The sequence below is a fragment of the Eurytemora carolleeae genome, unplaced genomic scaffold, assembly GCF_000591075.1.
Source record: "Eurytemora carolleeae unplaced genomic scaffold, Eaff_2.0 scaffold676, whole genome shotgun sequence".
NCBI lineage: Eukaryota > Metazoa > Arthropoda > Copepoda > Calanoida > Temoridae > Eurytemora > Eurytemora carolleeae.
This window is the reverse complement of record NW_019396918.1, coordinates 314,105-339,887: the sequence shown is the minus strand read 5'-3', so window position 1 is coordinate 339,887 and position 25,783 is coordinate 314,105. Positions and strand designations below refer to the sequence as shown.

General features: G+C 32.8%; 2 protein-coding genes across 2 annotated transcripts in view; one reads left to right on the top strand and one right to left on the bottom strand.

Annotated features, from left to right (window-relative positions):
• Positions 1-8,059: 8,059 nt before the first annotated feature.
• Positions 8,060-25,783, bottom strand: part of LOC111710089 (85/88 kDa calcium-independent phospholipase A2) — a 34,214-nt gene continuing 16,490 nt past the window's right edge. Inside the window, exons 10-29 of the mRNA XM_023484113.1 lie at positions 24,484-24,660; positions 24,098-24,170; positions 23,931-23,970; positions 21,844-21,936; positions 21,429-21,521; positions 20,853-20,921; positions 20,684-20,794; positions 20,505-20,579; positions 19,438-19,539; positions 18,742-18,843; positions 17,598-17,643; positions 17,116-17,299; positions 15,967-16,093; positions 15,434-15,510; positions 14,566-14,606; positions 13,201-13,314; positions 12,192-12,292; positions 11,494-11,567; positions 10,691-10,772; positions 8,060-8,138 (exon numbers count right to left, since the gene is read on the bottom strand). Of these exons, the coding sequence (XP_023339881.1) occupies positions 8,076-8,138; positions 10,691-10,772; positions 11,494-11,567; positions 12,192-12,292; positions 13,201-13,314; positions 14,566-14,606; positions 15,434-15,510; positions 15,967-16,093; positions 17,116-17,299; positions 17,598-17,643; positions 18,742-18,843; positions 19,438-19,539; positions 20,505-20,579; positions 20,684-20,794; positions 20,853-20,921; positions 21,429-21,521; positions 21,844-21,936; positions 23,931-23,970; positions 24,098-24,170; positions 24,484-24,660 (1,844 nt within the window). The 3' untranslated portion in view covers positions 8,060-8,075. The remainder of the gene's footprint in view (positions 8,139-10,690; positions 10,773-11,493; positions 11,568-12,191; positions 12,293-13,200; positions 13,315-14,565; positions 14,607-15,433; positions 15,511-15,966; positions 16,094-17,115; positions 17,300-17,597; positions 17,644-18,741; positions 18,844-19,437; positions 19,540-20,504; positions 20,580-20,683; positions 20,795-20,852; positions 20,922-21,428; positions 21,522-21,843; positions 21,937-23,930; positions 23,971-24,097; positions 24,171-24,483; positions 24,661-25,783) is intronic.
• LOC111710097 (uncharacterized) overlaps positions 25,102-25,783 on the top strand; it is a 4,680-nt gene continuing 3,998 nt past the window's right edge. Inside the window, exon 1 of the mRNA XM_023484125.1 lies at positions 25,102-25,508. Coding sequence (XP_023339893.1) covers positions 25,390-25,508 — 119 coding nt within the window. The 5' untranslated portion in view covers positions 25,102-25,389. The remainder of the gene's footprint in view (positions 25,509-25,783) is intronic.

Here is a 25,783-nt window from a genome sequence, read left to right as displayed (position 1 = left end):
TGAAACTGTAACTTGAGATGTGAGGGACAATCCTAAAAAAGGTCGCTAAATAGGATTTCAAAACTTTTATGGGACTTACTTTGTGAGTTAAGAGCCCAGATGTATACAGGGTTGGTAGGATTGCGTAGGATGAATATGACCCGGAGAAGCAGGAGATACTGAACCTGAACCTAAACCCAGATCTAGGAATCTGCTAAACCAGGGACCTGGACACAGAAACTAGAATCCAACCCATTAGTACTTGAATAGTTATATGCATTCATACTTTGCCAATTCATCGATTCATTCATTCATCCATTCATCCTTCCTTCCACCTAATCATTGTTCGATTCTTTTTTTTCTCCACTACCCCTAGTAGTGATGGGCAATAACTTATTTTTAATAACTTTAAAGGTTTTTGGACAAATCAGGTGATCTTGTGAAAGTTTCGAAATTTCAAAACTGTATTCTGTAAAAGTTTAAGGAGAATTTTTTTGAAAACCTCAAAAAATAGAGGTTGTGGGAATATTTCCCCCACTTCTAAAAAAATATAAATAAAAGGAAAAGAAAGGAAAAGGAAAGTTACATATTTATTGCTTAAATTATATTTAATATAAACTAGTGGTGGATTGTTAGTATTTTTCGACGAAATAGAAATAAAAATGATAGATTTATTTGTGATGTTTAAAAAACAGATAGGTTTTATGGGTTGGGAAAAATGTGTGGGTTAAAAATGGGCATTTTTAAGCATCTTTTAATTCGCACTGATTTTTGACATCCTTTAACTTTTACTCTTTTTAATCTTTTAAGTCTATTTGGCTTTCTTCGATTCTTTTGCAAACATAGCATGTGTTAGGATTTATAAAACGAACCTAAAAATGATTGTTAGGGAAGCAAATATTTAGAATAAACAATTCTGAAATTTGTGAAATTTCTCAAATTTTTGTGGAACCTTTTAAAAGTCCAAATCCTTAAAATTTAAAAAACGAACCATTCTATTCATCCATTCATCTACTCATTCTTTAATGAATTCCTTCATTCTTTCATTCTTTCATTTCTTTAATTAAAAGATTATGGTTGTCCTCTTTATTGAAAACGTATACATTATGCTGTGATGAAGAGATCTACATTAAAAGTAGTTCAAACCAGTAATATGAGTTAATGACATAATATAAACAAATATGTCTCTGTACTCCTCACGTTTCTCATGTTTTTGCATAAATGTAGCGCGTTTTAAAACTTTTTTTCAAGTCACTTAAAAACTTACAAAAGGAAGTAATACCAACTTTTAAAGGAACTATGAACATTGGATACTATAGTTTAAACCTTTGATCTTTAAAGTTGAATTCATAGTTTTAAATATCAAAGGTTTCGACATCAGGTTGCAAAATGTAAAGTGAAAGTGTAAAGTATAAAGTGTAAAGTGTAAAGTGTAAAGTGTAAAGTCTAAAATGTAAAGTGTAAAAAATAAAAAATAAAAAAGTGTAAAATTGTAAAGTGGAAAATGTAAAGTGTAAAATGTAAAGTGTAAAGTGTAAAGAGTAAAGAGTAAAGTGTAAAGTGTGAAGTCTGAGGTGTAAAGTGCAAAGTGTAAAGTGTAAAGTGTAAAGTGTAAAGCATAAAGTTTAAAGTGTAAAGTTTAAAGTGAAAAGTGTAAAGTGTGGAGTTTAAAGTATGAAGTGTAAAGTTTAAAGTGTAAAATGTAAAATTTAAAGTGTAAAGTGTAAAGTGTAAAGTNGGGGTTAATTATTTTTTTTTCTATCCAGGGGTATGACACCCATAGCCCCCCCTGAATACACCTTTGATCAATACGAATTCACTTCTGTCTGTTGCGTATTTATGGAGAAATACATTGAAAACGCTTAATGCCTAAAAACGCAGAGCCCATATAAATTCAGTCAGTTACGTTAATCAACCCAAACCTTCAATAATTGAATCAAATTGAAAACTGATCATTCAGATATTACAATTTTAAATTCTGGTTTATTATTCTAATCATTAAAATGTTGTCAATATTTCATAATTTTTTATTTTTGTTTTTGTGAAAATGTCGCCTTAATTTTATTTTAATACTAGCTGAAGAAGAGCCCGGTGTTGCACTCCGAAGTTCGAATTTTCTTTTAGTCTGTGTCACCCCTTGGGTATCCGTTCCCTCAAGAAACGTCACCCAATTTAGTTCAGCCTTTCGGCCAAGCTATAGTCTACATATACAAATATATAAATATATATTTATATATTTTAATCAAATATACAACTTTTAAATGCATAAAAATAAATTAATTTGAATACAAGGAGACTCCCTGGAATGTGGCCTGCTGCCTGCTTCAGGAAAACTAAGGGTGGCCTGATACATTCATAATCTAATCACTTAACACTTAACACTTAACACTTAACATTTAACACTTAACACTTAACACTTAGCACTTTATCATTCACACTTCACATTTCACACTTTACACTTTACACTGCAGCTGTAAAGACGACCTGCAGCTCTTACGATATGAGAATCCAAAGGGTAAATTAAGTCTTCTGTTTTAAATATTGTCTTTAACTGAAATATTTAATGATATTGCAAAAAAATAAACAATTTTACTGCAGCAGGGAATAATTTACTTATAAAGACCATATAAATTCTTTACAGTCGTCTCTAAAGCCTCATCCTTTCCGAGTAATTCTGTATGTAAGAGCATTATCTTTTTACAACAGACATATTCTAAAAATTATGCAGGTTTACGGATTACAGCTTTCTATAGTAGACAATCACCATACTAAATCAATTATAATCCTATAAAGATGGGTTTGAAATTTTCACTAGATTTCCCACATTTATTGGGTGCAACCTACATAATGTTATACTTTTTTCAGACCTAGAAAAATGCTTCAGCCTACAGTACTTTTATATTATTAATTGTGAAATGTTTAGTAAACCTCAGTTTAAAAAGGTAGAATGTCTAATTCACAACGGTACCCTTGAACCCTGACTGAGTTGATAATAAGAGAGATATCATCATTCATCTATTTATAGAAATGGAGTAAATTCACACATTTTTTCTACGTTAAATACGCTAAATTTTATATTATTATTTTTTAATAATGTATATGAAGAAATACTGATTAAAGAGCTGACATCGTTCAAAGAAAAAGGGATCTTTATACAACTAAGTGTTGATTCATTCATCTTCAACCATTTAGTTTTGGTATGATAAAATTTATAATCTTGCATCCTTGACTCTTGAAGTATTATTCTAATCAAATAATTAAAATCATATTTTGGCAAATTCAAGATTACAAAATGTCGCTGGTAATCCTTTCAAAAGTGTATAACTGCCATAATTGACGAACATTTAAATGCCGCGCAGATTTAAGACGTTTCAAACCCAAATATTTCGATAATATATATATATTCCTACCAATTTTCCTTTCCTCCCTTTCTACCTTCCCTACCACTCTTACCTTCCCTCCCACTCTACCTTTCCTCCCACTCTACCTTTCCTCCCTCTCTATCGAACATTTAAATGCCGCGCAGATTTAAGACGTTTCAAACCCAAATATTTCGATAATATATATATATTCCTACCAATTTTCCTTTCCTCCCTTTCCTCCTTCCCTACCACTTTTACCTTTCCTCCCTCTCTACCTTCCCTCCCACTCTACCTTCCCTCCCACTCTACTTTCACTCCTAAACTACCTTACCTCCCTCTCTACCTTCCCTCCCTCTCTACCTTCCCCTCACTCTCTACCTTCCCTCCCTCTCTACCTTTCCTCCCTCTCTACCTTCCCTCCCCACTGCGATTTAATGGTCTCACGCTCTCAAGCAAAAATCGTTGAGAATTTTGCCAATTACTTCTAAAAAACCAAATCTAACAAGAAGTGCTTTACAGTGCTAAAATGTACATGTAAAGGGCTACAGAAAAGCATAAGTGAGTTAGAGCGGAAAAATCTAAGCTTAGGGCGTTGTGACACTTCAAAGTCAACCCAGTCTTAAAAATTGATGAGACTGTTTATAAGGAGGCTGAATCTATGTGCCCACTCTACCTTCCCTCCCACTCTACTTTCACTCCTAAACTACCTTCCCTACCTCTCTACCTTCCCTCCCTTTCTACCTTCCCTCCCTTTCTACCTTCCCTCCCACTCTACTTTCACTCCCAAACAACCTTCCTTCCCACTCTACATTCCCTTTTCTACCACACAATATCTTCCTCCCACTCTACCTTCCCTCCCTCCCTCTTTACCTTCCTCCCATGCACTTTTCCTTCCTTTATCCCTACCTTTCCCCTCACTCTAACTTTCCTCCCTCTCTCACTCGTAATTTCCTCCCAATTTACCTCGCCCCCCACCTCCCAGTCCCAGAGGTTCCTTATCAATATATTGATGCTAAGTGAATCAAGATTCAAGATTCCCCCTTTTTCTGGAATTTAAATGTAAAAATGTTGGAAGGAGGTTACGTTGAGATTTTAGAACATTTATTTAATATATTTCCGCCCCCAAACTCTTTAAAGAAATTCTACCTAAATGTTGAGATCTGTTTTTACGTAAAATATGAGCATTTTTTTCATTTGTATCTGGTCTGTCTGTATATCTGGTATTTGTCTTGTCTGTATATCTGGTATTTATCTTATCTGTATATCTGGCATTTATCTTGTCTGTATATCTGGTATTTATCTTGTCTGTATATCTGGTATTTATCTTGTCTGTGTATCTGGTCTGTATATCTGGTATTTGTCTTGTCTGTATATCTGGTATTTATCTCGTATGTATATCTGGTATTCATCTTGTCTGTTTACCTGGTATTTGTCTTGTCTGTATATCTGGTAATTTTCTTGTCCGTATATCTGGTATATGTCTTGTCTGTATATCTGGTATTTATCTTGTCTGTATATCTGGTATTTATCTTGTCTGTATATCTGGTATTTATCTTGTCTGTATATCTGGTATTTATCTTGTCTGTATATCTGGTATTATCTTGTCTGTATATCTGGTATTATCTTGTCTGTATATCTAGTATTTATCTTGTCTGTATATCTGGTATTATCTTGTCTGTATATCTGGTATTATCTTGTCTGTATATCTGGTATTATCTTGTCTGTTGACAGTCCCTTAAATTACGAAAACTTTCATGTTTTACATTAAACTAATATTATACTGAACTTAAGAAAGAATAGTTCAAAGAAAAAGGAAAATTGAAGTCTTGTTTTGTGAAGAGCACAGACATAATATGTCCTAAAAAACTCTAAGAATCATTTAAACAATCAGACAGTGCTTAAAAGGGTCGAGTCTGAGAAATGAATTTGTTTGTCTGGGATTTCCCCTATTGTTTTGAATTGGACAAATGTATACTTGACCCGTGTAAAGACTAGATTTCGTGATGTAATTAACAAGCTGTAAATACTTTCTTGTTTAAAAATAAAAGTTGATTTGTAATATTTGCTAAGATTTGTTCCTTAAAATTCGAAAATTATACTTTTAGTAAGGTGCCATGTAAAACACGTCCAAATTAAGTAAATTTCACAAGAACAAAAATGTGTTTTAATTCTAAGAAGTAAAAAGTATCCAAATAAATTTATTTTTCTAATACTTCTGCGTACATCAAAACTAGATGAGCTACACGGTCACAACGTCGTACCAAGTATTTAGTGGCGCAACTAGGAGGGAGGGGCGAACCTGATTCATAGTTTTTGGTTGATATTTTACCCCTTGGATCCGCATATTTTTGCGGATCCGGATCTAGGAAGCCAAACTCTTTCGGATCCTATGCACTAAAAGCCCGGCTTTGCTTGGTGTTTTTCATATTAATGTCAACACATTCAACTTTGAATTTTTAACCAGGCTAAGACATTTCCGGCAATATACAATGTTTCCCAGTCAACATTTGAGATAAATCGGTACTGGGGTTCAGAAGTTATAAACGGGCATCCCAACAGACAGACAGGCAGAGATCACCACTTTATATTTTTAGATACAAAATTCTAAGAATTATTTTGAAGCTTTGACATTTTTTTTGTAGATTTTTTTTTTTAGCTATTGAAGAGTTGAATTGAAATATTTGATACGATTTAAATTGAAAATGAAGGTTGGGTTTTATACTTACATATTAAAAGTTTAAACACGTAAAATTAAAGTAAATTTAAAGTTCATTTCATAGATGCCAACTTAGAAGCTTACTATCCATTATGTATATATGTTAGATAGCTGGCCAAACGGCAGGATCGAATTGGCTAAAATTTGTCGAGGGAACCAATGGGTACCTTGGGGTAGCATAGGCTAAAATCCAATTTTGCCCCAACGGACAACGCCGGGCATTCCAGCCAGGAAACAAATATTTGAAGAAGTGTATAATCATATATTTGATAATAAATCACAAAGGTACAAATTTTCTAATATTTTTTTAATGAATCTATCATGAAGGTTTAATTAACGGATTGTTAGTATATATTATATATAATGCCGATATAACGACTAAATGCAATATTAAACAAACTATTAAAGTAATTTCAAGTCAATCTCCATTTGTAGAGTGGCATACCCGATTCAAAACAGCCAAAAAACTCAAGAAAGAATGAGATATCATCATTTTTTAAATCTAAAAATTGGTTATGTACAATTATTGTTTCTCCAATACATGGGACTTTTAAGATTATTCCTCAGATAAAGGTTGAACGGGTCCTGTATAAATCGGACATGGCACTCAATTTAAATGGTCATGTAAATGCAGTGCAGTGCACTATATTTAATAAAATATAAATAATTGATGTTTTAATAAGAAAATATCAAGATCAGAGATATATGGTCCAAGAGCATATAAAGCATTAAAAGTCTGCCAAAATTTAGCTTAAGGCAATTTTGGTTACATTTAAAGACCGTATAAAGGTATTTAAAAATTTATTTTATATAAAGGGTGTCTCAATAAGCATAGGAATTCAAGACAACTTTAAAATCGCATTTTTTTAGTGCCTTAAAAGAGTTCGTCTTTTGCTTTGCAAAATTTGTCTCTTGAAAATTGACAATGATATTTGACATTGAAACATTTTCACAAAACAAATTTATTTCGTCGATTTTTTAAGTACAAAAAGAGCAAATCACATTTTGGAAATCTCAGAGCAGAAGTTTTCGATGTGATGACAATAAAATGAGATTCAAACCGCAATTTCAAAAAATATTATGATGCAAGACGATTTGAAAAGTCGCAACTGATTTCCGATGATTTTTGGGGCACCCTGTTTAATGGATTATATGTAAATAATAATAATAATAATAAAACAATCACTAAAATATCATAAAAGTATGTTTATGTGCAAAGAGTTCAGAATTTACAAGACGAGCAGAATAAAATTGGATTGTCCATTGCAAGGCACCTTTCCCAAATAACGTATGAACAGAGCTGGGAACTTTAGAATGGCGAATATCGGGATTAAGGTTTGATCCACTCTTTTTCTTAATCTCAAGATTAAATAATGCTTGTTCTCCTCTTGTTATTAATCTCCAGATTAATTAACCGACCGGGATTAAGGATATCCCATTCTAAAGTTTTCAGCTCTGAGCCCGTCCGAAAGACGAACGTTGTGGGACGATAGTTTGGCCACTAAATTAATATTTGATGGAAAGAAAATTCGTACGCACAGCGGCATGATACAGTTGTCTTTGCTTTTAAATTAGATTTGAAATAATGCTAAGAATTTATATTATTTAAATATTATATCAGATCCAAACATGATAATCTGAAGACGACATTTCAGTCTCATTTCATCAAGAGATAAACTTGTTTAGGGGAACACATTGTAGTATCCAACATGGTGTAATGTGAAGAACTTGATACATTTATAACTAATAATTTGTATTCTACCATTTTCTCGCATATTGTTTTACATTATCATTCTTCTAGAGTTCCATCAACAATTCACAACGGTACGCTTTAAAACTTTGACGGAGAATTTTTTTGAATCGTGAATTTTTCAAATTCATTATCAGCCCAGCAAACAAACAAAGTCTAGCCCCTTTTAAGTAAACAAAATTAGAAATTCTCTGCCATCGTTACTTAGATAATGTTGTACAGGGTACCTTGTGAATTGTTAATGTTTTTTAAAAATTATTTTATTCCTCTATCTATTCAGAAGTTGGTTCACCAGAATTTCTATTTTGCTTCGTTCTTCATGCATATAAACCTTAACAAAAAAATCTCTGTGAACACAAATATTCAAAAAATAAATCAGCGCATCACAAGGAAAATGTTTCCAACGAAAAGCTTCAAAATGTAATGGTTGTTATGCCCTGGGCCAAATTTAATGAATCTAAATTACCTATTGCCACACCGGTTTGAACCGGTGGTTTAACGACGTAGCTAAAATTCATTCAATTTATTAAATTTGGACCCTTTTATGATTATGATAATTCTTTCAATTGGAATATTGCTATTGTACAAAAAGAAGATTTTTTTAACCCGCCATAAGATACGCAACACGCATGTCGCATGTAACTATAACATTTAAATGTGTTTTTTTTTTTTCAGGCAAGACTATTGTAAAGTTCTAAGCCTGTTCTGCACTAGATTTCTTTCGAATGTAAAACACAGTTCTCCGAACAAACTTATATTTAATTGCAAATGAATGCATTGTAAACATGTCTGATCTAAGCAAGGTAGTAACACAAGGTTGCTTACTCTCGATGCGCTCCAGTGTACGGGAAATGTTGTCTTCTAAACATGGATTGGTAAAATCCTCTTTTAACATCACTGATTATAGAGATCCAAGTGACGTGACGCCATAAGAGGATTTTATCTATCTATACTTAGGAGACAACATTTCCCGTGCATTAAAGCTCATCAAGAGTAACCAACCTTATTATACAACCTTGGATCTGAATAAGTTTCACTAAAGAAAAATGGACAAATGTTAATGTCCTGTTGGAGCATGCATGAAAAGTTCCGATTTCATAAGAACTTTTATATATAAGAATTAAGAATAAACCATTTATCATGATATGTTACGACACCATTTTCAAAGGAAATGAAATAAAATGATCTGAGCCCGCGATTTAAAAGCTTCGGCTCGAGTCGTAATTCCTTAAACCCAACTTTAAGACCAAATCTTCGACCCAACTCTAACGACAGCTTGAGTCACGTGATTGACAGCTGCAAGATATTCGGCTCGACTTAAGGAGTTAAGTCCAATGAAAGTAAAACCGACCAATTCCTACCATGAAAATCCGCTAAATAGAATATTAAACCGGTTTTTTGAATTCAACTCTGTGGAAAATAAGATGCAGCTTTAATCCGAAAGCTCAAGTCGTAAATAAGGTCCAACGACAGCTTAGACCCAAACCGTATTTCCCCGAATTTTTTAAATCGCGGGCTCAGATCAAATTAAATCATACTTCAAATTCGACATGACTTTACTGAATCAAAAATATATAACAACAAAGATTTTGGTGCCAGAGATATTTCAACGGATTCTGTTACCTTTAGGGTCACGATAACTATATGATAAATACCTTTTCTCAATCAGGTCAGAATTTTCAGCAATTTTGATTTATTGTCTTGTAAGTTTTGGCTTATCGAACGGGTATTCGTTTAAGAGAGAAATTGGCCATAACTCAGCCCACAGGCAAAATTAAAAAAAATCAAAGGCACTTTATTTTCTCAAAGTTTTAAAGTTGAAGAAATGAATGTGGCCTTATTTTTAAGATTTTTAGCCTACAGCCTGAGATATTACTATTTTCTGTTATTTTNAATGACAAGGCTGAGAACTATGTGGAGCTGGTGGATAGCATGCTGGAGAGCTACAAGCAGTTAGAAGCATATATGAGCATCAAGGTTCACTTCCTATTCAGCCACTTAGACAAATTTCCTGAAAACCTTGGAAGTGTCAGTGACGAACAGGGTGAAAGGTTCCACCAAGATATCAGAGATATGGAGGAGAGGTACCAGGGTAGGTGGGACAACAACATGATGGCAGACTACTGCTGGAGCATAAAACGGGACCACCCAAACATGCAGCATAGAAGGAAAGCCCTGAAGAAAAGCTTTGCCCCTAATGTTTAGATTTTCAGCTGATGTTTCATTTTTTCAATAAAAATTTGAAGTACATGTTCATTTATTTCTTTAGCATATTACAAACTATGAAAATGCAGGTATTGGAGATGCTACAACGATACAGACTTGTCAGCCACCTACGTCTATATTTAAAAGCAAAAAAAACATTATATCTGTGCCTGTGGGCAAAAAAGAAAAAAATAAGACCACTTTTATTTCTTCAACTTTTAAAGTTGAAGAAATAAAAGTGCCCTTATTTTTTTTATATTTTATACACAGGCTGAGTTATGGACAATTTCTAATGTTGATAAATCGCTCTCAGAACGACAAAATATATAAAGCTAAAATCAAAATTGCAAAAAAATCTGACCTGATTGAGCAAAACGGCGATTATTTTAGTTATCAGTGACCAAAGAGGTAATATAATCAGTTGAAATATTCTAGGCACCATAAAAAAAAATTTATTTTGTTCCCCAGTGTTATTAATTATATATAAATAAAATATAGAAAATATTCATATATATTTGGTTTGGTACCCAATAAACTATATATTCAAAAGCTAAAGGTTTTACTAAAAAAAGGGGCCCTAAAATCCTATTTGAAAAAAAGAGACACTAAAATCCCATTTGAAAAAAAGAGGCCCTAAAATGCCCTTTTTTCTTTTTCTTTCTAATAAGATTTAGTTACCTGAGTTAAATAAATCATATTGACTAGAACTTCATCACTTGTTTCATCCAACTTAACATCACAATCAAGCTGAGGGCTCAACCTTCATATACACAAAGGTAATCAAAAAAAAACAATTGAATTATTGACGTCTTTATTCAATCTTTCTACTAGAATTGTAACCATTTTACTATTTCATCTTTAAAATGTTCCCTGAGACCGAATTTAATGAATTGGAGAGGTCGCTGAACTATCTATCGCCGGTTCAAATCCTTCTGAATCTGTAACTTTGAATCGATGATTTAAGTTTGAACCGGTAGAACGTAGTTCAGCTTGCTCAAATTTATTAATTTAGTGGCTGAGTGAATATTTTAAGAGATTTTTCAGTACCCAATCAGTGTACCTGATTCTAACCTTTCACTGTACTGGACCCCCTATCTTAACCTAACGTTGGGCTTNTTCAATCTTTCTACTAGAATTGTAACCATTTTACTATTTCATCTTTAAAATGTTCCCTGACGTTACCCTAACGTTGGGCTTTACCCCCTACCATACCCTATCAGTATATTAGACCCTCTGTCCTACCCTACCGTTGGGCTTTACCCCCTACCATACCCTATTTGTATATTAGACCCTCTGTCCTACCCTACCGTTGGGCTTTATCCCCTACCATACCCTATCAGTATATTAGACCTTCTGTCCTAGCCTACCGTTGGGCTTTACCCCCTACCATACCCTATCAGTATATTAGACCCCTGTCCTACCTGACCGTTTGACTGTACCACATACCCTATGTGATCCCTACCCTGTGTACCACAACTAACCTGATATAAGATATATCCGCCATACCACACCAAGCTTTAGCACGGTCTACCACACGGTTAGACGCAGAGCAGGCCTTAATCAAATTTATTTAAAGATAATTATTTAATTAATTGAAAAAAATGGTTGCTGAGTTGGGGAGAGAAGTAGTTGAACTAGATATGGATAGTTCAACTTACTGATTTGATTTTGAAATTCGTTAGAAAACTATGGCTTGCTTATTAAGCCAACGTTTAAAGGTGTATATAATTCAAATATTTGAGGGACACGTTTCCCCTTTCTCCCATTTTTCGACAGCAGGGGGGGGGGGGGGGATTTTACAACAGAAAAAAGGTTTTTAATATATAGTATACAGTATATCCTGGATGAAGTACAACAGAAAAAAGGTTTTTAATATATAGTATATCGTATATCCTGGATGAAGTACAACAGAAAAAAGGTTTTTAATATATAGTATATAGTATATTCTGGATGAAGTACAACAGAAAAAATGTTTACATGTAAACATTGTGAAATACTTTCAATCAAGTACCTATGCGTATCTCTAGTATATACCTCTAGTATATCCCTGGCTGAAGTACCTGATCAATAAGTAATCTGCCCATATTAGAAGCTCCATACAGTAGTTGAGGAACAGTCATTATGCTGTCTGGACGGAATACGTCAATATATAGTATATAGTATATCCTTGATGAAGTACCTGATCAATAAGTAATCTGCCCATATTAGAAGCTCCATACAATAACTGAGGAACAGTCATTATGCTGTCTGGACGGAATACGTCAATAGTATCAACTTTTTCTACAAAAACAAATTTATTATTTCTTTTAAATCAAATCAGACTTTCAAAAACGTCCTCTTTTCATATTTATAACTCGAATTAAATCTCAAGCTTTGGTACACACGGATAAAAGGGTCCCAAGATATATTTCAGTTTAACTACATTAAAATAAAAATGCATTGGATCCGCAGCATTTTGGCTCCATGAATCCGGTTCCAAACGGCAGTTTTTACCGAAACACCGAAAAAATAAAACTTTTTGGTCTGAGTACACAGTATTTTCTAAGGATCTGGATTTGTATCCCAGGTAGAAAACCCTCCCCTAGTTAAACAACGATAAAAGGCAATTTCAGCAACGCTCAAATTAAAGAAAATGTTATTATCGATCAAAAAGTATTTCAAATCTGCAGTATTTGTTAAAAATAAAGGCCCCAATAGTTATAAAATCATTGGATTAAAACCGAGTTTTGTTTTCTTCAAATATCTCAATAACTAAAGAGAAAATTTACCAACTGCAATGCTAATTTTAGAATCTACATTTTATAAACAATATTTTTTGTTTGTCTACTTATTAGTTAAAGCTACTCCTAACAAACGCCCCAGCCATTCCAAGATTTGTTAAGAACAAAATCTTTAAAAAGCTATTTTTTCCCCGATTTTTGATTTTAAAAGAGAAAAAATATTATGCAAATGTTAAGGATACTATAGATGGAAAAAAATGTAAAAAATCGAATTAGTCTCGTTTTAAGTAGAAATTGACGATTATAAATGAAAGATCATTCCCTAAAGACTGTTGGGGGGGGGAGGTTCGGAAGCCCTCTGGGGATGCGCACTGCCGCAATTAGGTAATATGAAATTTGGAAGCTGTGCGGGGGAGGCTGCCTTCCCTCCCTCACCCGATACCGCCTCTCCCTTTCCTCATCGCTCACCTAGAGGTGGTTCTCCGGTTCCCATGGAAACTACTAAACTAATCCTCTCAGTTTCTTGCTCCCTTCCAACTGCTCTTAGAGCACAGTTCCTCTCATGGACCTCAGTCATCAGATCTTGAGAACAATAATAGTTTAATTATCAGATCCTTATGTTGCCATATTCAAAATGTAATTTTAAAATATGTTTTCACAAATATTTAAAATATTTTGGCCAAAAACAGCCTTACAAAGAAGAAAATGCAACAACATGCAAAAAATGCAGACTACAATATGTCGGTATGTGAAATAATGCAAATGAATTATAAATTCAATCTACAAAAGAAAAGAAGAGTGACAAAAACTTTAAATATTTTTTTCCATTGATAATCCCTTTTAAATATATCGCTTAATTAATTTTATTGGATTATTTCATTTGGAATTGAGAAAATACAAATCAAATTCCTTTTAATATTATAATTGAGCAATGAGCACACAGCAGAGACACCTTGTGTTTAAATTTTAAAACTGTGGTTCTATTAGTGTTGAATTTTAACCCATTAGTGACGAGAAGGTCAATTTTGACCGGGTGAGTTTTTTTTTTTAAGATTTTGAATTCGGAAAAAAACCCAAAAGAACGCCCTGTAATTTAGTTTTGAATCTATAAAATTGTCAATTTTTTTGCCAGAAAAAATTTAAAGATATTTTTGGAATCTTCTTTTTAAGATCTAAATAAATAAAACATGAAAAGTAAAGTTTTGAAGATAATTAAATAATTATGAATTCCCAAAGTTTTTCAGATTTTCATGTTTTACAGGTCACCCTGTAAAAAAAAATTCAAAACTTTCATTGAATATCATTTTTTCATGAGTACAATCAAGTTTTGTTTTGACAAGATCCTTCTAAAACAACTTCACTAATAGTTAATGGTCTCGTCACTAAAATTTCGTGGATTTTCAATTTTCGAAACTGTCTTTAACATTTTGAAAGGAATAATGATGGAAACGTACAGATTATTCTATTTTTTATTATCATGGATACATTATCGACTTCAGTCCTCTTACTTTTTAATAAAATAATGATATTTTTAGAACAAAAATTTCAGATCTAAATAAAAAATTGGGGCTAATTTTGTCGAAAAATATTAAAAATTTGATTTAAAATGACAAAATGGAAGAAAACATCCGAGGTTATTAACAAGTGTCGACATTTATTTTGATACAAAATGGAGGTCATTAAAGTTTTCTTTCCGATCAAACATTAATTTGAGAAAGCAATTCAAATTTCAAAGAAGATATTCTTATAGAAGACTCCAATAGATGTCTATTAAGACATCAAATCAAACTACTTAAAAATCTTTTAAAATAAAATAAAAAATTATTGTGTTTCCTAATGTAGGGTTGTTACTGATCAGACCCCCGTCTATAAATCTAAAAAGTAAAGTTTAAAAACATTATCTTTCTGAGCTGGGAACTTTTGAATGGTGGATATCGGGAATAATGCTTAATCCACTCTTTTTCTAAATCTCCAGATTAAATATTGCTTGTTGTCCTCATGAATTTAATCTCCAGATTAATTAACAGATCGGGATTAAGGATATCACATTCTAAAGTTTTCAGCTGTTTTTTTTAGAGAGAAACAACAAAACTTTCGTAACAGATCGTCTATAAGATCTAGAAAAGTACTGAAGTGAGCCACGCCCATGCAGTTGTCTCCGAAGTCTAATCCTATTGTGGGTAACCCTGAAGGATGAATCTTCTCGTTTTCAGAAAAAAAAAACTCATACAAATATCATATGCATCAACATTCTTTATTTTATAAGAGGAAGCATCTATTTGGACGTACTTATTGTGAAACACTAAAGAGGACCCACATTGAGGACACACATTGCATATAGCTTGGAGCAAATATCAACATTTTTTAGCTGCAAGAGAGGGCACACCACGCACTTGATGCAATACTGACACGAGGACTCATAGCGAAGATAACATTTAGGACGCATAGTGATGTTCCACATTTAGGACGCTCAGTGAGATAAAAAAATTAAGGTTGTACATTAAGGACGCACAGTGAGGTTGCATAATAGGACGCACAGTGAAGTTGCACGTGCATTAAAGACACAGAACGAGGTTGCTCACTAAAAACGCATTGTGAGGTTGCACATTAAGAACGCACGATGAGATTTCACATTTCACACGTGTGACATAACTATTCAACACAAACATGGCAGCGTTATTTAACAAAATTGTGTAACAACCTTCCAGCTGCTCTGAAGTATGTTGGTGCTGCTCCTGAACAACGAGCAGCTCTCCACAGCTCCTGCTGATCAGGTTTCTGAGATCAACCATGGTTTATAGTAAAACTTGGGGGAAATAAGTCTAAGCCCCCCCCCCATATTCTATTCAAACCCCAGTGGAATGCAGATCCACGGATCCGGATCCAGGAGGCAAAAATTCAACCAAAACTGTAGAAAAACATATTTGCTCTCAAACCCTCAATCTCAATTGTGGAAAAAAGAGATTATTTATTTCCATATCTCTGAATGGCAAAAAACGAGAAAAAAAATTATTTAATTTTTGTTCTGTTAACAAATCATTCAATCTAAATAGAGTAGATTGAGACACATATTTTTATATAAATATCAACATGCTTTGATAAAATTTATTAAAAAATCAACCTTTCAATTGACCCATTTTCTTTTCGAGTTCGTGAACCAATCTTAGATTTTTCAAAATTTATTTCTTATGTAAATGCTTATTTATAGATGTATCATAAACGTTTGGCTGATTCCTTGATCGGCGATAACTCCGGCGGTAGATCTTCCCTTGCTCCCAGGATATCGGCGGGTAGCTGGTAGTTGGTGAATAGATGAAGGTCAGCGGGGTGGCGGTCAGCCATTACACCCGTTACAGTCACCCTAGTATTCAGTAATCATGTATAGAATATATTATATAATTTCCCTGAAGGCGAAGAGAAACGATTTTTGATGATCTGGGGGTAAAAATGAAATATCTTACACAGACGGAAATATTTTCTTCACCCTTTTTGATACTTATTACCCAAAATGTTATATATTTCTCCCTAAAAAAACGATTATATACCAAAATTTAGAGAATACAACCCTAACAAGATCGCAAAAATAGCTAACATCTAGGACAATTTTTTTTCTACATGGGAGGGGGAGGAAGGTTATTACTGAGGGAGAGGAGGGTTATTATTGAGGAAGAGGAGACTTAACTAGGCGCGGCTAGTCCATCTACATTTCCCACCCCTGCACCACCGCTCAACAAGAACCAGTGGTTGAATCGGCCGTAACTATATCATCTAACACTCTCCTTTCATAAACGCTCAACCCTGATTTTAAAAAGTTCCAAAATTCTTTCTTAATAAACATAAATGCGCAACAAGTCGTATTATGAGAGGGGGGAGTGAAATCATCAAACCAAGGTGGGAAAGAGTTAAATTCCCCTGTGTGTCGAATAATCCTTTCATAAAAAAAACATAGAAAAACATGAAAAATTGAGAATCTAAATAAAATAGAAAAACTATGGAATGGGAAAAGCCCCCCCCCCCACACACGATGCAAATGCAATAATAATTTTCTACAGGGTGTCCTAATACACATGGGAATTAAGAGACGACTTGAAAATCGTCTTTGATTTCCCACGATTGGTAAGTGATGAAGAGTGTATAAATAAGGTTGTATGCCTGAAGAACTTTCCAGAAAGAGGTCTTATTTCATTGTATTATTAAATTGACTAAGGTATTAACCCTGTAAAGATTTTAGTTATTTAACAATATCTACATAAATTTTAAAGGTTCAAAAATGGTAGACCACATTCTGGAAATCCCAAGACTTGTAGTTTTAACTAATTAAATAGTGTTTATGAAATAATGCCGTGTGGAACTAATTCCCACGTTTATTGAGTCAGCCTGTACCTAGGGTTAGGAGGTAGGCTCGCCATAGTTCTAGTTTCAGAGAACTCCTTTTTAAGAAACTCCTCGAGGGGACCGACGTCGTAGGGACGCTTCCCAACAAACACCTTGTCCTTCAACCGGAAGTAGAGACCCTGACACTCCATAGGGGTCTTGCCACACGCTAGAGCTAGGGTCAAAATGCCACCTTGTAAAAAATAAAGCGTTAAATAAGATAAGAATTTTTAGAATTTCATAAAAAAATCACTTAATAATTTAGTTTTGATAAAATTGTGACAAGTATCAAATTAAGATGTTATATTTAAATTAGCATATATTTATTCCATGTTTTTAAAGAAAATATTGAAAAAGAATGTTTTCTCCGAAAATTCTCTGCCAATGAAAACTTTGGATTTATCCTGATAATTTTCCAAAATACATACATGCCTTAGTTATGAATTTATATGGTTAATATTTAGTATTGTGTACAATTTATTATTATCAACCTGTACTAGTTCCTCCAATCCAATCAAACATTTCAGTAACAGGAACCTATCCAGTATCCAGTTTTAACAAGTTTTGAATTTAGAAGAATCTAACATAGGAACCTATCCAGCTAAAACCAGTTTAGAATTTCGTATAATCAGACTTAAAAAGAACCTATCCAGTTTAAGCCAGTTTTAACCTAACCTAATCTAACAAGGACCTATACAGTTTAAACCAGTTTAGAATTTAGTATAACCTAACTTAACAAGAACCTTTCCAGTTAAAACCAGTTTAGAATTTAACCTAACTAAATAAGAACCTATCCAGATATAATCAGTTTAGCATTTAGTATATCCTAACTTAATAAGAACCTATCCAGATTAAACCAGTTTAGAATTTATTAAAACCTAACTTAACAGTAACATATCCAGTTAAGAATTTCGTGTAACCTAACTTAATAAGAACTTTATCAGTTTAAACCAGTTTAGAATTTAGTATAACCTAACCTAACAAAAACCTATCCAGATTAAACCAGTTTAGAATTTAGTATAACCTATCTTAACAAGAATCTATCCAGTTAAGAATTCAGTATAAACAAACCTAATAGGAATCTATCCAGTTTAAATCAGTTTAGAATTTCTTTTGACCTGACTTTACGAGAACCCATCCAGTTTAAACTAGTTTAGAATTTAGAATAACCAAACCTAACATGGTAAAGGGGACTTTGTATTAAAAACAATAATAAAATCATAAAACTTATTATCATGGTTTTTATATAAATGTATATCTATATAATAAAGCTCTCCGCTCTTATATATATTTTGGCTATAGCTGGCCAAACGGCTAGACAAAATTGGCTGAATTGGCGGGGTAATAAGATTTAAAAATCCGATTTTTTTAAAAATTCAGTTTTTAAGTGTTTTTAAATTCCACGGGCGACACCGGGCACTTCAGCTAGTAATATATATAGAGAACATAGTATGTTTATGTATAACTTTGTTTCTATGTCAGATCATATTATTAACTCATGAACCCCTACACCGATTTGCCTCAAATTTTGAGTGGGGAACTAAGTGAATTGGATCAACTTCAGAAGGGAAAACTTGTAGGCAAAGCTGGGTTACCAATCTTGTTAATCAATAAGATATTTGTATAAACTGGTTCCTTGCTGTGTTGAACTAGAGCAGTTAGAATCTTGATGAGTACAAGACCCCTGATACCTCCTCCATCCAGGGATAGTATTCGTAATCCACCATTCCGACCAGCCTGATCAAAAAAATCAGAAAATGAAAAGTAACCTGGGAATAAATTTGCTGAATTTGAACTACGTCGCTGAACTTCATACTGTCGGTTCAAATTTGAATCGGTGTTTCAAATTTAAACCTGCGGTGGACTGTTTCAGTTCATTAAATTCGGTCCCTCTGTTTCCAATAATTTAAGGGGTTAACAAAATCAACAAAGGTTAAAATACTAATAAAGAATTTTTTCAGTCTAACCTTTGTGCTATCTATATTCATATTTGACTTTATTGTCTGTTTGTTTGTTTGTATCTTATAAACGTCAAAGCAGCTAAACTGGTCGGGCCAATGTTTTACTTTTATTCCTACTCACATATCCCCAGGGACTGTCGGGTTGCAGTCGAAATTAAAAAAATTGTTCTTGAATTTTTTTCTTATGCTTGAAAAATCCATCAATTTAAACAGGACGATGAAAAATCCATCAATTTAAACAGGACGATGAAAAAAATGACGTCTTGAAAGTCAACAATTATAATAGAAATACTGTTAATTGAGAACTGGCGGGAAGCGCCCTAAAAACTGAGTACACAACGGAAGTGTTAAACATAATTAAAAAAACCACCTTTACATTTAACCCGCTTTGATCCAAGAATTCGTCTAGTAGATGGCGGCCTCGCTTATAGATAATATTCTTTTCAGTCACTGTTGGTTTCCAGTCAAATTCCTAGAAAATATATTATAAATCTTTTTCACAAAAAAACATGAATTATTTTTTGATGTTAACAGGTTTTCTTTTTGTTGAGTCAGTGTTTTTAAACAGCAATTTGTTAAGGATAAGGATTACAGACAAACTGTGTGAATTTTTCAATGAATTTTTAAGTTAACGAATTTTCAATTTAATTAATTTTCAATTTAATGAATTTTCAATTTAATTAATTTTCAATTTAATTAATTTTCAATTTAATTATTTTTAAATTTAATGAATTTTCAATTTAATGAATTTTTGGAACTTGGATATTTTTCCCGTCGCGTTCATATTATTTTACCAGAATCAATCACGTAAATCAGCTTTTTCTGCGTACATTGCAGATCAAAATGAATCTGCAGCACTGGTTAAAGGGACTGTAGACGTAATTTCAAGTGAACCTCCATTTGTAAAATAGCGTGTCCGATTGAAAACAGAAAATACTCTTTAAACCGTGTATTGGAAACTTTTTGAGAGTTGAATCTTTGCACATGGAATCCGCATAGACGCCCAGAAAATAGATGTGGTCCGGATTTTTTTTTATTAAGTGTCATTTTGATGTTTTTATGCGTGGTGCACAGAGACAAGGAAAAAATGACATATTACCCTAATTTTGAGGCTATTTACATCTATTATAGTTCAACCTTTGACTGCTCAAGGTTGGCGGACTTATCTCATTAATTACAGAAACGTTTCAACAGATTTAACACTTTGTTTTCAGGTGTATTGAGTTCACACTGTAAGCAGCTTACACCTGGTTTTAAAGTAATTCAAGTGGTTTCCGTTAGATTTACACACAGTATTCTCTGTATGCAATGAACTGAAAGATGTCTAAATGGTACCGTTGTAAATTGAGCATGACCCTCTTAGCATGGAGACTTGAGAGTCACTTAAAATTACACTTACAGTCCCATTAAATATTAAATTTTTCTGATTTTACTCACCTTCGATCCCATATCCAAGTCTGCTGGTCCCCTTGCACCCACCCTGTACAAGGTATACAGCATCAGATTCCGCTCCTGTTTTGCCAGGTTGATTCATCAATGGTTAGGTAAAACGTGAAAAAATCATCAAATGAAGGTGATCAACTAAAATACAATCCTTAAAAATTAAAATGGCTGTCCTTATCCATGTTGTTGTAGATTTTTGATTGATGTTGTTTAAGAATGATATCCCAGGCCGTTTCTCCACTTTTGTTGACAGAATTGTAGTTTGCCTCAAATATCAGAACAGCCTGAATACATTTTTGTTTCACTCACCAGAGACACCTACTGTTAGGATTTTGAACTAACCTGAATGGTGGGAATATGACCGCTCTGGGCAGCAAGATGGAGCGGTGTGTTTCCATCTCCATCTGTCTCCTGAATTATATCTAATATTGTTTAGGTAATCTCAAAGTTAAAAATAGCCAATAATCAAAAAGATGAAATATCTATAAAATAAAAAAAAATTAAATAAAATGTCTTATCTTCGAAATGCTCCAACACCTAAAAAACTTTACAATTTGTTAAATTTACATATACCCTGATTTATAATCTATTGCTTTAGGTAATTTCAAAGTAAAAAATAAATAATTGTCAATAATAATAAAAAGATAAAATATCTATAAAATAATATAAATAAAATAAAATAACCTATCTTTGAAATGTCTCAACACCTAAAAAACTTTTACAATTTGTTAAATTTACATATACCCTGATTTATAGTCTATTGCTTTAGGTAATTTCAAAGTTAAAAATAAACAATTAACAATAATAATAAAAAAGATGAAAGAAAATAAATAAAATAAAAAGGAATGTCCCAACACCTACAAAAAACTTTTACAATTAGTTGAATTTACATATACCTTAGTTTCTTGTAAAACTTACCTCTACACTTGATCCATGAGCAAGTAAAGACACAACACATGGTAAACGTTTATGTTTAACCATGGTATGCAAGGCAGTGCTACCGTTGAAATCCTTTAACAGACCACAATTCAAATTAGTTAAGGTTTAAAAAAGAAAATCTATGACAATTAATGATGTTAATCCCTAAATCGGATCTAGAAAAGAAAATACAAAAAGGTCGGACTGAGAATGCATAATTTTTATAAGTAATTGAGGATACAGCTTCTGCTTATTATTAATAAATTTAAACTGTTTTTTATTTTTAGACAAATTGCTAAGAAAAATAAGCAAAATTATGCTTTATCTCTGAAACTCATTGACTGGGAGAAAAAAATCAACATTTTGAAAAATTATTTTCGGTCTTCGAATTTTTAAATGGGAGAATTGAGATTTCCTTTGCGGTAAAATCACATCCAGATTCAATAAGTGCTTCAAGAATAGGCTTGTCCAGGGACCAATGTAGAGGAGTACCCCCTAGCTTTATATCCTGAATATTATATATTGTCCAGGGACCAATGTAGAGGAGTAGCCCTTAGCTTTATATCCTGAATATTATATATTGTCCAGGAACCAATGTAGAGGAGTACCTCCTAGCTTTATATCCTGAATATTATATATTGTTCAGGGATCACTAGGAGTACCACCTAGCTTTACTTTCTGAATATTATATTTTGTCCAGGGACCAAAGTAGAGGAGTACCCCCTGCTTTATATCCTGAATATTATATATTGTCCAGGGACCAATATAGTCGATAGTACCCCCTAGCTTTATATCCTGAATTTTATATATTGTTCAGGGACCACTAGGAGTGCCCCCTAGCTTTATTTTCTGAATCTTATATTTTGTCCAGGGACCAATGTAGAGGAGTACCCCTTGCTTTATATCCTGAATATTATATATTGTCCAGGGACCAATGTAGAGGAGTACCCCTTGCTTTATATCCTGAATATTATATATTGTCCAGGGCCCAATGTAGAGGAGTACCTCCTAGCTTTATATCAAATATGTTATATATTGTCCAGGGACCAATGCAGAGGAGTAGCCATTAGCTTTATATCCTGAATATTATATATTGTCCAGGGACCAATGTAAAGGAGTACCTCCTAGCTTTATATCCTTAATATTATATATTGTCAAGGGACCAATGTAGAGGAGTACCCCCTGGCCCTATATCCTGAATATTATATATTGCCCAGGAACCAATGTAAAGGAGTACCTCCTAGCTTTATATCCTGAATATCATATATAGTCCAGGGACCAATGTAGAGGAGTATCCACTAGCTTTATATCCCGAATATTATATTTAGTCCAGGGACCGATGTAGCGGAGTACCCCTTGGCTTTATATCCTGAATATTATCCATTGTCCAGGGACCAAACTTTTTAACGGGTATATAAGTTAAGTTCAATATAATTAATTGGGGCGTATACAATACTACACAAATTATTTTTATTCTTATTATTATTAAAGTATATTTCAATGAAACTGAGTTTCAATGAAAAATATAATGAGCATTATGTAATATTTTAGGTTTCCAGGGCCCATCTGTATTTTCAGGAATTTCTAATTCATAATTATAATTTTTCTTCTAATCGATTTTTCTAGCAAAGTTTGTTAATAATGACCTGAAAAAAACTATAATTGTGAGATATAGTTAAACAAACATAATTAAAAGTCCCTGGTGGAATATTTCTTCCCACTCAGTAATCTTATAATACTTGTTTTTGATAAATCATACATTGAAGCATTAAATGTCAATAAAATATATTAAAACGCGCTTTAATAATTCATAATGTTGACAACAGACTTATAACTCCTAAACCCAGAAAATTCTTGAAAATAGAAACTTTAAAATTTCATTACATTCAAATTTTACAAATTTACCAACCCATAGTTTCCTAAATTCTTAAAAATTCAACACCTTTAAAGGATTTTAATCAATTATTTGAAAACACAAGAATATTTAGATTTTTTCTGTAATACAGTTTACTGAAACATTAAGTATAGATTAAAAAATCAAAATTCTTATTATATTGAAAAGCATTCAAATCTTTTAATTTTTCAATTGTTTCTGATGCAAGAAATGTGCAAATATAGAGAAACCCCAAATAAAAATGATCAGTTTTTGAAACAAAACTTGAATATCTAAGGTAACTACACAAAAACTTGGATATCTAAGTCATATTTGACAAAAACTTGGATATCTAAGTCATAATTGACAAAAACTTGGATATCTAAGGTAACTTCACAAAAACTTGGATATCTAAGTCATATTTGACAAAAACTTGGATATCTAAGGTAACTTCACAAAAACTTGGATATCTAAGTCATAATTGACAAAAACTTGGATATCTAAGTCATACTTGACATAAACTTGGATATCTAAATCATGCTTGATCAGAAAAAAGATTCTAAGAGTACTTCATTCCACTTTATCAATAAAGGATCCCTGAAATCATGTTAAATGTCAATTTAACTAACCTTAGTATAAAGTTGATTTGGGTACAATTTAACAGTTTCTCTACATATCAGATATTGGCTGCCATTTGCAAAAACATTTTTAAGATTTCATAAACAAAACATTTTTACTAATTGATGGAATGCCAATTGATCAAATTCAAATAAAAATCTGAGTTATATCTTTTTTCCTGAAGGACGTTGTGACAGGCGTTCTAGCCCCATCAGTCTTGTTACAGCTTCCAAGTGTATTTATGTCAGCTCCTTAAAAGGATAAGAGAAATGAGCTAAACCAACTGTCAGCCACTAAAAGGATAAGAGAAATGAGCTAAAACTGTCAGCCACTAATAGGATAAGAGAAATGAGCTAAACAAACTGTCAGCCACTAAAAGGATAAGAGAAATGAGCTAAACCAACTGTCAGCCCCTAAAAGGATAAGAGAAATGAGCTAAAAAAACTGTCAGCCACTAAAAGGATATCCTGAATATTATATATTGTCCAGGGACCAATGTAGCGGAGTACCCCTTGGCTTTATATCCTGAATATTATACATTGTCAAGGGACCAAACTTTTTAACGGGTATATAAGTTAAATTCAATATAATTAATTGGGGCGTATACAATACTACACAAATTATTTTTATTCTCATTATTATTAAAGTATATTTCAATGAAACTGAGTTTCAATGAAAATGTGACAGGCGTTCTAGCCCCATCAGTCTTGTTACAGCTTCCAAGTGTATTTATGTCAGCTCCTTAAAAGGATAAGAGAAATGAGCTAAACCAACTGTCAGCCACTAAAAGGATAAGAGAAATGAGCTAAACAAACTGTCAGCCACTAAAAGGATAAGAGAAATGAGCTAAACAAACTGTCAGCCACTAAAAGGATAAGAGAAATGAGCTAAACAAACTGTCAGCCACTAAAAGGATAAGAGAAATGAGCTAAAAAAACTGTCAGCCACTAAAAGGATTAGAGAAATGAGCTAAACAAACTGTCAGCCACTAAAAGGATACGAGAAATGAACGAAACAAACTGTCAGCCACTTAAAGGATAAGAGAAATGAGCTAAACAAAGTGTCAGCCACTAAAAGGATAAGAGAAATGAGCTAAACAAACTGTCAGCCACTAAAAGGATAAGAGAAATGAGATAAACAAACTGTCAGCCACTAATAGGATAAGAGAAATGAGCTAAATGAGCTATTCAAACTGTCAGCCACTAAAAGGATAAGAGAAATGAGCTATTCAAACTGTCGGCCACTATTCCTAACAATCAAGGCCTAACCTCCACAAAAAATGACCACAGAAACGAAAATAATTGTTTACAACACTAATTTAACCAGGGTTAAAAATGTTTATTAATTATTTTAATTGAAAAGCATTGAAGTAAAGATATTGATTTTAACTATGGGCATTACAGTTGGTTAGCAAACAAAAGAACTTCTTTCCGCCCTACAGGACAAATAGTAGAGAAACCTTGCTTGACAATGAAACATCATTACAAACACATTTATAATTTTATGTACTTCTTCTTTATATTACTCTTTATTTTGATAGGCAGCTTTTCTGTCTCCAAGTTTTTGGAGAAAAAAACTTTAATGATAAGGTAATAATTGTTTCCACTACTTTAAAGGGAAGTTAAGAGAATTTTACTTTAATGAGGGTTCCCAAGATCAATTTTGCCTACAAAATATTTTTACATAATTGTTTACACTACTTTAAAGGGAAGTTAAGAGAATTTTTCTTTACTGAGGGTTCCCAAGATCAATTTTACCTACAAAATATTTTTTGAATCATAGGTCAGTTATGTTAGTAAAAAGGCGGTTAAGTACATAATTGAATAATAAACCATTACAAAAATAATGGGGACTTAAAATTACA